Consider the following 16843-nt stretch of genomic DNA (forward strand, 5'->3'; position numbering starts at 1 on the left):
CTAGAGCATCTAGCAAGAACGCAAGCACTAGATATGAGAAACCTCTTCTCAAGGTGTGTTTTAGGTGAGTTCAATAGACTCCAAGAACAGTACAGATTCTGATGTTTCCCTTAGCTGTTGCCGAGAGGTTGAAATTAAAATTCTTTTTTTTCTTCTAAAAACACTGTGCACCTTGACTAGTACATTTCTTTAAGTTGTGGCCTTTTCAACTTAAATCTCTCTCTCCTCTCTCTCTCTCTCTCTCTCTCTCTATATATATATATATATATATATAATATATATAGTTCAGTATAATATACGATTTTAGGTAATTATAAAACAGTTGTGGAGTATTTAGTGCCATTCAACATGAACATCTCATGTCCTTGCAAACATTCTTTGCTCTTCCTGGTCTCTGTGTCCTGGTAGTCTATTCTGTAGAAACTGGACATGTAAACAAACCAGAGTGATAAACAAAGATAGAATGTGTCCTGCTACCCTCAAGCCTGGTCAAGTTGAAGGTCATGTATATGCTTTGCTGACTCAGCACACTTCACAGAGTCACCATCAGAACTCTTTTTGGTCTCTGTTCATAACATAAAAACATCTGTAGAATGTGCATATCAGGTTCACATGCTGACTCTCCTAACTGCTTATTCTTTAGGAATTTTTAAAAGATGATAATTATCTTTTTTCATTTTTACTCATTCTTGTTTATCATTTGTAAGTCGATTGGCGATGACAGTGACCCAGGTCATAAAAGCAATTGTTAGGAACAAGAAAATATGTGTAAGTACACACTTAGAATTTAACAAATCATCCTTACATAAGATCAATGAGCGTTTGAACATTCAGAATGGTAGAATAATATATAATTAATATTCAATATGTTTATTAATTAATTCAGGAAATAATCCTTGTGAACCAATCATGTGTATAATATTGGGTAGAGAGATTTGAGAATGTGAGAATGAATATTTTGACATGGTACAAATATTCAAATAAATCTTCCATTTTCCAAAGTAAGATAGCAACAAATACAAAATCTTTTTCTATAGAGAACATTTGTATATGGAAAAAGAATAAAAAGGTAACTTCTACATCATATAATTTTCTTGTATTTTGGAACTGATGAGAAGGGAAAATTCAATTTATCCAAATGTCTTTGGGTGAAGATTTTTCATATAAATAACTAGCTCGCTATTTTCTTGGCAGAGTGGGAGTGACAGGCCAAACCATCAGGAACCTTTCCCAGGGAGGGCAAAGCATTAGACTTATACTAAAATTTGGCTACAGGGAGTAAACGTTCACACATGATAGAAGCTGGCAGATCTTTTACTTAGTTTCTCATTTCAGAAGTAATTTGGCAATTGAACAAAAGTGAAATGTGTCTAACGCTATCTCCTGGTGTAACATAAAGGTCTAAGTCCATATTAAGTAAATCTGTAGGATAAATTTACTCAATTCTTTTAATGTCAGCAAGTACTTAAATAAATTTCTTTGCTAGTTCAGTGTGAAGTAATCCCATTACATACTATATCCTAAATGTTGATGGGTCAGAAAAAAATATAAACTTTTTTCAGTTTTTGAACTTAAAGTAAAATTACAAAGCACAGTATCATAACTGAGAATTTATAAGAAGACACTTTTTCAGATAATAAACTATGTTGTGATTTATATACAATGATGAAATGATCACAGCCTTTCAAAGACAGCAGCATCGATGCACACCAGGTCAAGAGGTCCTCAGTCACTTACAGAATTGCTCAGTGGCAAATATCCAGGCATCTATAATTTGTTACAGAAATAGGAAAATGGATATTTCCTAAAAAAAATCCTTCAACAAAAAATGTTCATCCAATTATAATTCTCCAATTAAAGCATTTATTTTGGTAAACTCCAGGACATCAGACCAATTATTAAAGGTACTGTATAACACATTTCTTCAGTCATTATAGTGAATTCTGGAAATGGGATTATATGTCTATGGATATTAAGTATACCCCATCTAAACCTTGCTGTGTGCACAATGTTTAGTTGAAAGTTATGGAAAAATCCTCCAAAGCAAAAGTGCATTATACTGACCCAGAAGATCGTTGTGGGATAAGAAGATTCTGATTCTTAAAACAAAGCAACAACAAAAACCACCCAGGAAAAATAGTTTTTGTTCAGCTGATCTGATTCGATATATATATATATATATATATATATATAGAGAGAGAGAGAGAGAGAGAGAGAGAATACATAATTGTGTTCATATACAGCTGTGTGTGTGTTCATAATTCAAATGAGCCTCATCTATTTTAGAAAAAGGGTCTAAGGGATACAGTGAACAACACAGCCCAGGGTGCTACAGGGAAAACAAAATCATGGTCCTAAGAGATGGCTTAGCAGGTAATAGCATGTACTGCTTTTCCTGACATCCGGATTTCCATTCCTTGAACACAAATTGGGTGGCTCACAATTGCCTGTAACTCCATTTCAAGGTGACCCATGTCTCATTCTATTTCATTCAGGCACTGAAATCATATGTACACCCCAACATCTTTGCTTTAAATTTTAAGAAAAAATAAGGAATTGAAACCCCAGCATCACAAATGTGTCCCTGTGGGAGGAAATTAGCAATATCATTGGCAAGTTAAAATTGCAGATCCCAGGCAAATATGAATCATTGGCAGATTAATACACTTTCTAATTCTGTGACCTTAAACAATTATTAGTGATGAAAATATTCCAGGCATTGTCTTCTTACTTCTGAAAAATTCCCAGTGATGACAAAGTGCTCATTTGAGAATAAAGTTAAAAAAAAAAATGAATGTCTGGAGACATAGCTCAGCTGTTGAGAACTTGCTTCAGATACACCCTAAGCTCAATCCTCAGTACTTGGGGGAAAATAAAAAAGCATAAATTAAAATTGAAAATAATATTTAGCGAGCTAGAAAGTAGAATATAAGAATAAAAATTGAAACACAATTTAAATAGTTTGGAAGAAAATAGATTGGCATCTATTACTTTCGTTTTATTCTTTTTATTTTTATTTTTTTCCCAAGACAGGTTTTCTCTGTGTTGCTTTGGAGGCTGTCCTGGAAGTAGTTCTGTAGACCAGGCTGGCCTGGAACTCACAGAGATCCACCCCCTCTGCCTCCCAAGTGCTGGGATTAAAGGCATGTGCCACCAACGCCCAGCTTGGTATCTATTACTTTCTATAATATCTAAAAATGCTTATTTTTTCCTGAGGATAATAGCATTAATAGATATACATTTCTATAATACCCATATTTTCTGAAAAATCAAATTGAAATGACATTAACATAAAAGCAAGATAATTTGTGTGTTGCTGAGAACATTTCTTTCACCAGAATTGAAATAAGTAAACAGGATATTGAAAGAAATCTTAAGTTTAATTCATAGTCCAATTATGCAAAATTCATTAAAACTACTTAAATTTTAAATCATATTTACATTGTAGCAATAATTTATCAGGGAGGCATCTTTTGCTGTAGTGATGTGTATTTTATTCACTCATTAGATTAAAAGTTATTATTTGTACTATTGTTCCTAATAGGTAGGGGTATTTGCTGTGAAAAAGACTAACATTTCAATGCAACACCAATGTGTGTGGATTATTCCCTATAATTATCACAACAGCTCTGTCAATCAACATAAGTGACTCAGTTTTAAAGCATACGTTATTAGACCTTCATGATTGTCCTATAGTAGTCCACAGATTATACTTTGTTTCACTATCAAAAGTTTATGGTTTAGATGGTAAATTAAAAAACAATGCACAGAAATCAGTGAATTGAACTGCAGGGGATTTGTGCAATTTACTGATTCCATGTTTCATCCACAGTTGGTTTGAACTACCCTCCTGCTACAGCTCAGCTTGGTTCAGAGGAGGCAGTGGTAGGTGTATTCTGAAGGACACCTTAATGATGAAGCATAGCTATCCGAAATAGGAATCTCAAATAGCTTGAAATTCTGCATTAAAAGAAAAGAATCAGTCCTTTCGAATTTTCTGGTTCAAAGGTTCTACTCTGAAATGGCAGTTGAGCAGCGAATTCATACTAAATTCTTACTAAAAGAAGAATGGGTTCTCGGTAATCATGCAAAGAAAGAAGCAACTTTAGAAAATTACTAAGGTTGGGAGGGTGAGGAAGGAAAAGGAGTTGCAATGCAACAGAAGCTTTAAGCACAAGGCAGAAACTCACAGAGACATTTCAGTATTTCATAATTTTTCTCTTGAGTCAAGTGTTTAAGGTAATAATTTAATAATAAAACCTAAGAATACAGAGTAATCCCATCATTTCTGGATACCTTCAATGGACATGGTAAAGCAGAACTATGCAGAAGGACACTAGTAAGCCTACTAACACAGAGGGACAACATTTTTAGGAAAGCATTGTCACTGTGTCCCCATATTGAATAATACCTATAATTTTGTGGCAACTGAGCATAGGGAGTAGCTTATCAACTGGAGAACTCCTCTTGATATGGGCTATATACACATCCTTGTGAAACTCACTTGTCACCCTGACACCCTTACCTCTATGCAATAAGCTCATAATTCCTTCTTATAAAAATTCCCTTAGCCAATGGCGTTAAGTTCAGGAAGCAATCTCCTGTACCAATTCATTCGAGGATACCTCTTGAGATCTACAGTTAATAAATGGAACCTCCTTAAACCAAGAAGCTTCTGTAAGGCAAAGGACACAGTCAACAAGACAAAATGGCAGAACACAGAATGGGAAAAAAATCTTCACCAACCCCACATTTACAGAGGGCTGATTTCCAAAAATCTACAAAGAACTCAAGAAGATAGGCACCAAAACACCAAATAATCCAATTAAAAAGTGGGGTACAGAACTAAATAGAGGAATCTAAAATGGCTGAAAGACACATAAGAAAGTGCTCAACATCCTTAGCCATCAGGGAAATGCAAATCAAAACAACTCTGAGATACCATCTTGCTCCTGTCAGAATGGCTGAAATCAAAAGCACCAATGACAGTTTATGCTAGAGAGGATATGGAAAAAGGGGAACACTTCTCCACTGCTGGTGGGAGTGCCAACTCCTGCAGCCACTTTGGAAATCAGTATGGCAGATCCTCAGGAAAATGGTAATCAGTCTACCACAAGATCCAGAAATTCCACTTTTAAAAATATAACCAAAAGAGGCACATTCATACAACAAGGCCATCTGTTCAACTATGTTCATAGCACCATTATTTGCAATTGCAAGAACATGGAAGCAACCTAGATGCCTCTCAAGTGAAAAAAGGATAAAGCAAATGTGGTACATTTACACACAATGGCGTACTACTCATTGGAAAACAAAAGAAAACAAAAACAATGAAATCCTAAAATTCACAAGCAAATGGATAGAACTAGAAGAAACCATCCTGAGTGAGGTAACACAGTCCCAAAAAGACAAAAATGGTATGTACTCACTCATATATGGATTTTAGACCTAGAGCAAATAAATGATTAGCAGCCTACAATCCATACCACCAGAGAAGCTAGGAAATAAGGAGGACCCTAAGAGAGACATACATGGTCCCCCAGAGAAGGGGAAAGGACAAGATCTCCTGAGCTAATTGGGAGCATGGGGGGAGGGGAGAGGAAGTTAGGAGAAAGAGAAGGGGGAACAGGAGAGAAGAGGAGGACATGAAGGAGCAGGAAGACTGAATCAGGGGAAGAATAGAAGAAAGCAAGAAAAGAGATACCATAATAGAGAGAGACATTATAGGTTTGAAGAGAAATCTGGCACTAGGGAAATGTCCAGAGATTTACAAGGATGACCCCAACTAAGAATCTAAGCAATAGCGGAGAGGCTACCTTAAATGCCCTTCTCCAATAATGAGATTGATGACTACCTTATATGCGATCCTAGAGCCTTTTTCCAGTAGCTGATAGAGGCAGAAGCAGACACCCCACAGCTAAACACTTAGCTGAACTCTTGGAATTCAGTTGCATAGAAGGAGGAGTGATGAGCAAAGGGGTCAAGACCAGGCTGGAGAGACCCAAAGAAACAGCTGACCTAAACAAAGGAGAGCTCATGGGCCCCAGGCTGATAGCTGAGTAACCAGCATAGGACTGTTCCAGACCCCATGAACATGGGTGTCAGTTTGTAGGTCTGGGCAAACTATGGGACCTCTGGTAGTGGATCAGTATTTATCACTAGTACAGGAAGGGACTTTGGGAGCCCTCTCCACATAGAGGGATACTCTCTCAGCCTAGACACATTGGGAAGTGCTTAGGCCAGCTCCAAATGATTTGACAAACTTTGATGATTTCCCCACTGGGAAGGACTCACTCTCCCTGGGGAGCAGAAAGGGGATGAGATAAGGGGTTGGGGAAAGTGGAGGAGGGCAGGTAGAGGGAACTGGGATTGACATGTAAAACAAGCTTGTTTCTAATTTAAATTTAAAAAGGACAACAGGAACTGAGGAATCAAACACCTATCAAAAACAAGACAAGATATCAGCACCTAGGACAATCTTAAAGCAAGTTGACTAGATACCTGCATAAAAAAAAAAACAAGCAATAACAATCAGGACAAATGTGTCTCCACAAGACCTCAACTATCCTACCACAGTGGGCATAAAGCACAAGAAGACCTTAACACAGCCTTCATGAGTATGATAGAGATCCTTAGACAGGAAAGGAAAAGTACCTGAAAGAAATCTATGACAGTACAAACAGATATTGGGAGGAAATGAATAAAAGAGTTCAAGACCACAAAGAAAGTTTTAATCTGTTAGGATTGTTAGTTCCCACCTGCAGCAGGCTTCCCCCTTCAGCTATGATACAGGTACACCCTTTAACAGTGTTTGCCAGTCAGAGTTGCTTCTCTTGCTTCTTGCCTTTCTTTTCTTGACTTGCTTCTTCTTCATGCTTCTCTTCCATGGTCTGTCTGCCTGCCTGCCTGCCTGCCTGCCTGCCTCTCTCATGTCCCCACTCTGCCTTTTCACTCTTGCCCTCTCTTTCCCCAACAAACCTTTTGTTCTAACTCTGTTGGGAGTGGCATGTTTGCTTAGTGGCATACCTTGGCAGGGCTAGCAGAAAGGTACCCACTTTTCTCCTTTAAAAAAATCCATTTAGTGATGTGCTAATTTTTCTTTTACTTTATTATATTGTGTTCTAGTTTATTATTATCCCTTAGAAGCCTGCTTGATTTATAATGGGAGACAGAAAGGGAGTGGATCCAAGTGGGAGGGGAGGTGGGAAGGAACTAGGAAGAGTAGGAGGAGAGGAAACTCTAATCCTGATGTAGTATGTGAAGAAAAAAATCCATTTTTAGTAAAAGGAAAAAAAAATAAGTAGGAAAGTATGGGCACTGTGGAGGTGGATAGATGCATAAAGTGCTGGGCACACAAGCATGAGGCTATGAATGCAGGTCCCCAGCATTCACATACAAAGCTGTGCACCAGGGAGCCTGAGGGACTTTAAGCTCAGCACTGAGGGGGTGGAGAAGGGGGTAGAGAGGTGGGGTGGGGTGGTGATCCCAGGAAGTCACTGGTCAGCTGCCAAGTCAACAAGAACCAAGTTCAGTTGCAAGATAGTTTTAAAGTCTAAAATAAATAAGGTATAGAATGATTGAGCAAGACATGGCCAGCTTTCCTAAGTCCCTCGAGGTCTCTGGATTTCACATCTTCTTTTGTTTTGCTTCCCTCTTCTCACTTGGTTTTGCCTATCCATGGGTTCTTGTGCTTCTCTAAGTCATTGCCCTACTTCTGAAATCCAATCATAGCAATCAAGTGAATCTCAAACAGCATTGTGGGAGCTGATGCATTCAAAATGGTCCTTAAAGAATGGCTGAAGCCATCAATGCAGCCCAGGCTTAGACTGTTGCCTTCCAGTAAAAGAAAAAGCTTTGCCTCTCTCTCATCCTTTCCATCTACTTTTCTGCTCTTAACACCTTTTACCATTCAATGACACAAGGACTCTTCATCAGAAGCATGGGGCTTCTGAGGCCCTAGGAACATGAGCAAAATAATTTTATTGTCTTCATAAATTCCCTCCTCTTTCCTAGTACTATTCAATCATAGTACCAGGAAAGCAAACAAAAGGACACCTCTAGCTAATCCTTCTTTCTAATAATATTGTTATAAAAATCTAGAGACATTCAGATACACATAAGAAACATTCTGCTGTGAATCATTCAAAGGCTTGGATTTTATGTAACATTGGAAAGAGTTACACATGTAACTGATATTGACTTTGAAAGACACAAGATTAAGAAAGCATCAATGAGTTGGGCACAAAGAGATAAAGCATAGAGTAAGGTACTGTTACAAATGGGGTTTTCACACACTGTTATGGAGTCACAGGCCCATGCTGTGACTTCCTCAGTGACAGACTGCTATCTGAAAGTGTAAAATAAACTTTTTACTCCCCAAGGTACTTTTGGCCAAGGTGCTTCATCACAGTAATAGAAACCCCCACCTAAAACAATATATTCTATACATGTGTTTCTTTTACATACAACAAGAGGCAGAGAGGCTCTGTGTTTGTGATAGTGCTAATATGGAAAACTGTTACTGGGGGGGGGGGGCTGTTGCTACGAGTAAATGAAAATGTGATTTTCAGCTCATTGCAGCTGGTTTGTAGAAGGAATTTAGATGGGTATGGACCATTTAGACTGGGGAGAGGGAGAAATACTAGAACTACATTGGAGGTTTCCAGGGGAGGATGGAAAACTATAGGAAATTGGATTAGAGAACATCTATATTACATTCTGACAAAGACTCTGCCTGTAATCTTCTGTGAAGTAAGAACTTGAATGGTGTTTCATTCAAAAGAAATGAAGTGATTTGTCTGAGAAAGGAAATTCAGGATCATGTAGTATTCCAGCTGTGCCACAGCTTTTGCTCACAGTTCTTGCTAAGGTTTATAGTGAGAAAGAGGAGCAAGTGGAACAGAAAAAAAAAAAAAAACAAACATGAAATCTGCAATTTTTGTATAGGAAAGTAGCATGAGTGAGGTTAAATTTGTACAGGAAAGGGATAGAAACAAAAAGAATCCATAATTGCTAAAGAGATAGCATAATTACAGAGATAGTTCACACAATGCACTCTGCCAGCCTGTAGAACAGTTACTTTTCACTATTCTGAGCTCTGCGGGAAGACAGAGGAGAAACACTGAAAATCATGCACTTAAGAGAGGAAAGGAAAATGAGCAAGCTTAAAGATGTAGAAAAGTAAAGTGTGGAAAAGGCCATGGTAGTTGTTAGAGAGATCAGTTTCATCAAGGAGAATCCTCAGTCTTCAGTGGCATGAGGGAAGATTCAACCAACTCAAGGATCCATCTTGTGAAAATGCAGATTTATTTGAAAGGGGAGAGTCTGGATGGGATTTGCTACTTAGAGATTATTACGTATGGAAGTCATTTCCTAGCTTCACCAGTGAAAGCACAGAAGCCACCAAAGTATGGTGGTAGGGTGCCAAGGACATTTTCAGTTTGCACTTAGCTTGCCAGGATCATCATTGGAATGCTGATACCGTGGGTGTACAATGTGAAAGGATTGGAAACTTGTAACAATATTCCAGAAAATTCCATAGAGCAAGCAAGGTGTGTCAGGGTTGGAGTCTCTGCAAGGAAGCCATAAGAAGATATTGCAAGTAGCTGCTTGAGTGAAGCTGAGTTGATGGAAAACTGAGGATGTTGCAGCTGCAGGAACTCATGGGATGCCTGCTGAGAAAACGAAGTGATGGAGTGCATTCCGAAGACCAAGACTAAGCCTCATAGTAGGCATAAGCCTGAAGCCAACTGCTACCTGTGATCCAGAATAGGACAGGAATACTCAGGGATACTGGAACCAAGGTGAATTCACCAGTATTTCCAGAGTCTATAAATAGAAAGACACAACTAATTTTTATACACTTCTAAAAACAAATATTCCTTCTAAACACTTGGGAAATTATTATACTTTTTTATCCTACTTTTGCAGCAGAAACCATGTGTATAAATATCATAGAAAATCTGGGAATTTCCAATGTAGTTTTACCTATATACATAGATACTTAATTGGGAGTCATTTTTTTAAGTTATGGTATTTGTATGTCATCTAGATTGACTGGCAATCAGGAGCTTACATGATTGGTAATACTGGTTGTGCTGATGCATATGTCAGTCATCAAATACAAGCATAGCATGTGGCTAACCACAAAGGAATCAGATGCTGCTCACCTCCTCGTTTGTTGATCTTGGCGTAGCCAGGGGAATAGCTGCTGGACAGGGAAGAAGAGCTGCTGAAGGACACGTGGGGAAGACCAGAGATGAGCGGCTCGTCACATTTTTCTGGAAAAAAAGAAGAGACAGAGAAAGCTAAATTTGCTAAATCTCTTTATAAAATGGTTAGTTTGTGTTTATTAACATAACTACCAATGGGAGGGAAACATGGATTAGTTGTTAAAACCTCTTGCTGATCCTGCAGGGGACCTGGTTTCAATGTCTAACATTTACATGGGGTAAGTCACAACCATCTCTAGCTACAGGTCCAGGAAATCTGATGCTCATGGCAGGCAAATGTGTATGTACACACACACACACACACACACACACACACACACACACTAAAATAACTACTTAATATAGTACAGACTTTAAAACCCACCAAAACATACCCTTTACCAATGATCACAATTTACGTATCTCAGTTGTACCCATTGTGATAAACTACAGAAGCAGTTTTAATCATCCTGATGTAATAATCAGAAGCAACAGCATTGCCCCAAGAGGGCCACAACTCCATTTCAGTCTTGAAGGATCACAGGGAGAATCCGGAATCCAGTTATTTCATTACTAGCTTTTGTACGTGGCATTACCTAGATATGATCAGGGTATTTGCGAATCACAGAGAGAAGACAGGAAACAAGGAAATTTCAAGACGTGAGATTAGAAAGAAATTTACTAAGAGGACCCAAAGCCAGAGAGTTGAAATCACTAATCAACATGTGTAATTTTAGTTGCACAGGATGAATAAGATCTGGAGGTTAGATGTATCACATTGAGCCTGCAGATGATAATACTGTCTTAGGTACCTAAATATTTGAGATAGAAGGTCTTGTGTAAAATGTTCTTACTAATGAGGTAAAGAAATAACTGATCACAATGGAGAACAAGAATAACAGTCAACATGGAAAAGAGTACCATCTAAAAATTTACGATTTTCTGCCTTGAAGCTATCTGTAGAACTTTGTCCACATGGCTTTTCAATGGCACCAAAATTTTTAAATGTCATTTCTTCTTAAATGTTTCTTTTTATGTATATTTCTTAATCTCCTAATTTATAAATCTTCCCAGTGTTCAGGCCTCCTCTGTTTGTTCTCCTCCCTGCAGGAGAGTACCTCCAGTGCTAACCTGTCACACCGGACATTGCTGACTCCTGATTCTTACCTCCAGGGCAGCAGACCTAATACAAGGAGTCGGCAGCAGCTGCTGTCATAAAGCTGCTCAGCTACCCCACTGACCATCTTGCTCTTTTAGCATCTTCTGTCTACAGTAGAGGAAATGTATCCCCACAAAAAATTTCACTGTGAGGCTGGAGCTGCTAGAGAATTTTTAGTCACAATTTTTATTATTAAAATTATTGTAAACAATTAGAATAATCACACTAAAATTAACCTAACCCAAAGGATCTACAACGCCATGAATGTCTCTACAGTTAGAATAGTCATTTGGAGCAAATGCTGTGGAACTTCACATTAGATTTTACCCTTTCAGTGTTGATTGCATTTTATTTTCTTAACGACTATCAAAACAAAATAAAAAATTGTGATAGAATGAAGATTAGAAAAAAATTAGCTTTATAGCCTCTTTCATATCTCCATGACAGTCTGTTCTTCCTCATCACCTCACACAATCACATAAAGAAAATAAAAAGAAAAACAACATAAACTACCTGCTATCTCCAATACATAGACTCTAGTGAAAAGTACATGTAAATATGTCTATGTAACTACATGTCCATATAAGCCAAAACACATATGGATCCAGTAAAACAAGAAGAAAAGAAGGAAGGCTATGTATAAATTTTGGCAATCAATATAGAATTTTTCATGTTATATCATTGAGAAATTAGATTTTTAAAACAAACTTCATATACCCAAAATCCTTATACATCTGACCCACTGACAAGTATAATTGTATATATGTGAATTTTCTCAGAGGTATTGTAGTATCCTTAAGAGAAGTAAGAAATGTAACAACATTCCAAATGTTTTCATTTTAACCTCATATATGTAATATATCTGAATATATATATATATATATATATATATATATATATATATATATATGATTAGTGAGATAATGAATAACCATTGATTGCACTAGAGTCACTGGGGACCCAGCTCCACCCAGGTGAATGTTCATGGCGAAGTCAGAAGTCGGAGTGTGCTCTGGCATCTGCTTCCAATCACTTGGAATGATGTTTAAAGTCCTTTGGAGCCTACAGTGGCTCACTCACCTCCTTCTTTACCACTGACTAGATGCAATGACTCCTGTCCTCTTCTTTCAGTGGCAAGCCACCTCCTGCTTGGAGACTTCACATTTGCTATCCCAAATGTTCCCTGGTACACCCCAATCCTTTCCCAGGTCTGCGCTCAATGTAGCTTTGCTTGCCCAGAGACCAGCAGAGCTGTCATCTCCTCAGCATTCTAATCCTGCACTGTTCTCCTTCCCAGAACTTGCTACCAACAGGCTTTTCAGGCATTACATTGCATAGCTGACTCTCTTTCCTACTAAGGTTTTATCCTTATGGGAATGAAGTATTTCACAGTTTATCTGAAAGTTACTCTTGTGATTCAGAGTTAAACTACAAGATGGTAGAGAACTTAGTTTCATAAAGATGGTCTTTAATTCCTAACAAATGTCCACGCTTGCCTAGGGTTTTGTGTAATAAGATAGGGAATTGAGCAACACATTGCTGAAAGAAAAAAAACAAAAACAAAACAACATTAACAATAGAGGAAATAAACTAGTTAGGGTGAGATTTCACCAAAGTGGAGTTAAATCCCTACAGGCACTGAGGAATGAATCATCGTGTACTGCCTCACCATTCAAGTGTTTAAAAATTACAACTTAAAGTGAACAAACCTGTTTTCACAGCATGTTGTCTTATTTTTTCTTAGTTATTCTCTAGGCTCCTCTGGGAAACCTGACAGGTGTGTATGATTAGATACCCCAGAAAATTCAATGTAAAAGACTGAAAAGAAGAACATAAAATATGTGTTAAAGGAGATGAGTTCCCAATCTACACTAAGTGAACAGGTTTTCTGTTTATTGTTAAAATGTACTATTAAATCCAGCCATGAGAGGGAAAGATGCAATTTTTTTCTAGTTTTTAGTTCCTTGAGTCTAATTTTAAAGTAAGTTTTGGCATAGCTCCTGCATCTAACCTGATAGTTTTCTTTCTGGTGTTTGCATCACATTGAAAATGTGCTAATACCTAGGCTGTGCAAGTGCGTGTCTTTAAACTGGCATTAGGCAGGGTGCTGTGGCAAGGATGGCAGAGCAGTGGAAGGGACAATGTTTTCCCCTCAGTGTGCTAAGGCAACATGACAAGACTGAGACCAATCACCATGTGGGTGGTGAGCACATAGTTTCAGCTGGTGAGTAACCCTGAGAAAGAGGGTCAAGGGTTCATTGTGGGTGGGTGAGGAGTAGCTGCTGTTCTAGGGTGTTATGTCCAGGAAAAGTCTCTTTAAAGAAACATCAGAGTATTCATTGGTCAAAAGAAGATGAGGAATCCAGGCATTAGAGAAAGAAATGCTGTGCTGGGAAGATCTTTTTTAGTCTAAGCCTTCAGACACCTGACAACAATAAATGACATGTTTCTTGATAGAAACATTTAATAACAATATAGAGTTACGTTGATGGAAATAAAATGACATCTATAGTAACTCCTTAATGATATCTTAGGTAATGCAATCAAAATTTAGACGTAGAATATGTTTAAAGTCTAAAAAACTGATTTTGTAGAAATTGATTTTAATGTTTCATTAATTTGGAAATCAATTAAGATATGTTTTAAAATTAGAAAAATCAACTAAAATCATCTAATTATCATCCTAATTATGGAATTTGTAATAATAAAAATAACAGTTTACATATAAATTTTGTTCTGTAAATGGTAACTGTGGAATGGTCACAAATTAAACACTGTCAATCTCACATTTTTCTTATTTCAAACACAGTATAGAACTTTAGCATTTAATAAAACTATTGCATTTACTGTGTTTTCTTCTAGATGGCACTAATTATAAATACTTTTGGGGTCTTGCTTCCTGCTTTACGTAGTTATAAACGTATCAGGCAATAAAATTGACTTATCCCATTTTCCATATATGCACAGTATATAAAACTGCTAAACACACAACACAAAACAATATTTAATAATGTAATTTGGTGTTGCATAGAATATAATCAATCACTAGAAATGTTAATGTTAATGGTCCTTTAGTCTTAACTCTCTTAGAAGCACGTGGCAATGAATATATGAATTTATTCCTTTTCTAATATGCAACATAAGAATGAGGGAATTTAGCTAAGTTTCTGGCCAACTCTAAGCCTGAGTTTCCCTTTCTTAGAAGTGCTACTAGGGCACAGCTTTAATTAGTAGTGCAGTGACCATGTTTCCTTCCACACAACCTCAGAGAACTTCAGTACAACCGTATGACCTGTGTGGCTTCCAGGTAGTTTAACACCCACTCCATGTCTTCAGCAGAGGAATTGCTAGTGAGCACTTACATTGTCCAGAAAGAATAAAGTCTGAATAACTGGGAAACTATAGATAGGTGGAAAGAAGAGAATTAAATTCTAGAAAACAGGTTAAGCATAAGGAAAAGTCACAGTGGATATTAAATCCCCTGCCGATTGCTGTATTTGCGCTCCGGGCCCGTGTGTATTGCCATACTGCCTGCTATGATGCACCGTCTGTTTTTATTCTGATTGCAGTAATGATTAAGACATATGGCAACTTCTAAAATCTTGGCTTTCCTATTAGGTGAAGGTATGTAGTTCAATGCAGTAGCTATGAACCACCAGGGCATCTGGAAAAGCCCTAAAGGAGGTGAGCATCTTAACAGAGTAATAAATGAAGGTAGAGAGAGATCTGAGGTCGCCCAATATTGTGGTTCCTGTGTGAGGGTGCACTCTGCTTCTACAGTCATGCAGCCATTGCGAATATTTCAACTCTAGGGTGCTTTCCTTCCAGGAAACATTGGATGAAAACTAGAGGAGCAGATGGGTCTTGAGTTTTATTTTCATACAATTTCAGTCAATCAGGAAGGCAGACTAGCTGTAAGAATGAAGCACTAACTCAGGATGAAATGGAGGAAATAGCTGGCAGACAGAAAGGAAGTAGCTATTGCCTTTTATTGGCTGTGAATGTTTGTTCTCGGCTGTCAAGAATTACTGGAAGAAGCTGGCAAGGTCCAGGCACACCGGGATGCTTTTAAGAACAAGGACACTAGAACCAACAAGGTTTTCTGTAAAGTGAGCATCTTATTTGCATATAGGGAAGAAACTCCTGTGGAGAGATGTGTTCTCCTTGGAAAGCATCTCCCTGCATTCTCCATGCGTCCTAAATCTCTAACTCTGAAGGGGAAGCTATGGCAGCCCATCTACACCATTGATCTGCATCACATTTTATGGAAGCTCCTCCATAGTCAGGAGACATTAAAGAATGCCTTGCTGGGCCTCTTGATAGCTTATGCTACCTCCAATCACCATGAAAACTGTCTTGAATTCCCCAGTGAACCATGAGCTGATGATTCTGCTTCCTGGTTTTCTAGGTAGAATTGCCATTTCTTTGGGAATCTTTTGTCTTTAGAACTGTTTCAGGCTCTGCAATATGTTTGCAGGGCTTCAGCATTACATTTGGTTCAGTTTCTCATTCTTTCTAGACTGTCTTTTCATTCACCTTTATGTGTACTTGCTTAATGCCTCCTGTGCCCTTTCTGCTATTTGCTGTTTGGGGCTGGAATATTTTCCTAGACTCATTACTACAAAGACAGTGGGAAATCCCAGGGGCAAATGAAGTGATTGTTTTATGGACTCTGATGGACATTTTTAGGATTTTGGTGAGAAGAATACTGAAGTCTCGGCCCAGGTACTTCTTTAGTAATCACTGAGATTAATGCAACCTTTCAGAGCTTTTAATATAAATTATCAGTATCATTAAACTGGCTAGGAAAAGACTTTGGAAGGATCTATTATACTTTAGAGATTTTTCCACATAACTGTAAGTCCTTGTTTTTCTCTATTTTGTTTTTAGAAAGAAGGAAGGAAAGAGGAGAGAAAAAAGGGAGGGCATAAGGAAGAAGGGAGAGATGAACTAAGTGAAGGGAAGAAAATTCTTTATAGCTTTGACGTACCTACTATTTTATTCTGTAAACTTGAGCAACTGGTTGAACACATTTTACTGTGGGACATTCAGCAGCTTGATATTTTGTCTTATTTTCTTGAAATACATTATTTGACTAGACATTGTTTATTCACTTCAAAGTCTTGCTAGCTTTAGAACCATATTATAATACAGAACACACTTAGCTCATTCATTCCATGTCCTTGTGAAACTCTCATCACCCAAAGAACTTTTCTGGTGTATAATCACACCCAGAGGCCAAATCTTGTTGAAGTTTAATCTACAGTTTATGTTTTCTTTTAGTTAAGTGTTGAATTTTCCCTTAAAATCTGTTGGTTTTGCAACAAATTAGTGTTTTATTTCTATACATGTTTTAAGAAAGATTAATTCATTTTTAAGTGTGTGAGCTCGTGTGTGTGTGTGTGTGTGTGTGTGTGTGTGTGTGTGTGTGTGTGTGTGTGTGTGCTTGTGTTAGGGAGTATTACGTGTGTGC

General features: G+C 37.7%; 1 protein-coding gene across 1 annotated transcript in view; it reads right to left on the reverse strand.

Moving 5' to 3' along the window:
• Positions 1 to 15562, reverse strand: part of Cntnap2 (contactin associated protein 2) — a 1481094-nt gene extending 1465532 nt beyond the window's left edge. The window contains exons 1-2 of the mRNA XM_035451404.1: positions 15400 to 15562; positions 10170 to 10280 (exon numbers count right to left, since the gene is read on the reverse strand). Of these exons, the coding sequence (XP_035307295.1) occupies positions 10170 to 10280; positions 15400 to 15562 (274 nt within the window). The remainder of the gene's footprint in view (positions 1 to 10169; positions 10281 to 15399) is intronic.
• Between the last annotated feature and the right edge of the window lie 1281 nt (positions 15563 to 16843).

The sequence above is a fragment of the Cricetulus griseus genome, assembly GCF_003668045.3.
Source record: "Cricetulus griseus strain 17A/GY chromosome 1 unlocalized genomic scaffold, alternate assembly CriGri-PICRH-1.0 chr1_0, whole genome shotgun sequence".
In the NCBI taxonomy this organism is placed as follows: Eukaryota; Metazoa; Chordata; class Mammalia; order Rodentia; family Cricetidae; genus Cricetulus; species Cricetulus griseus.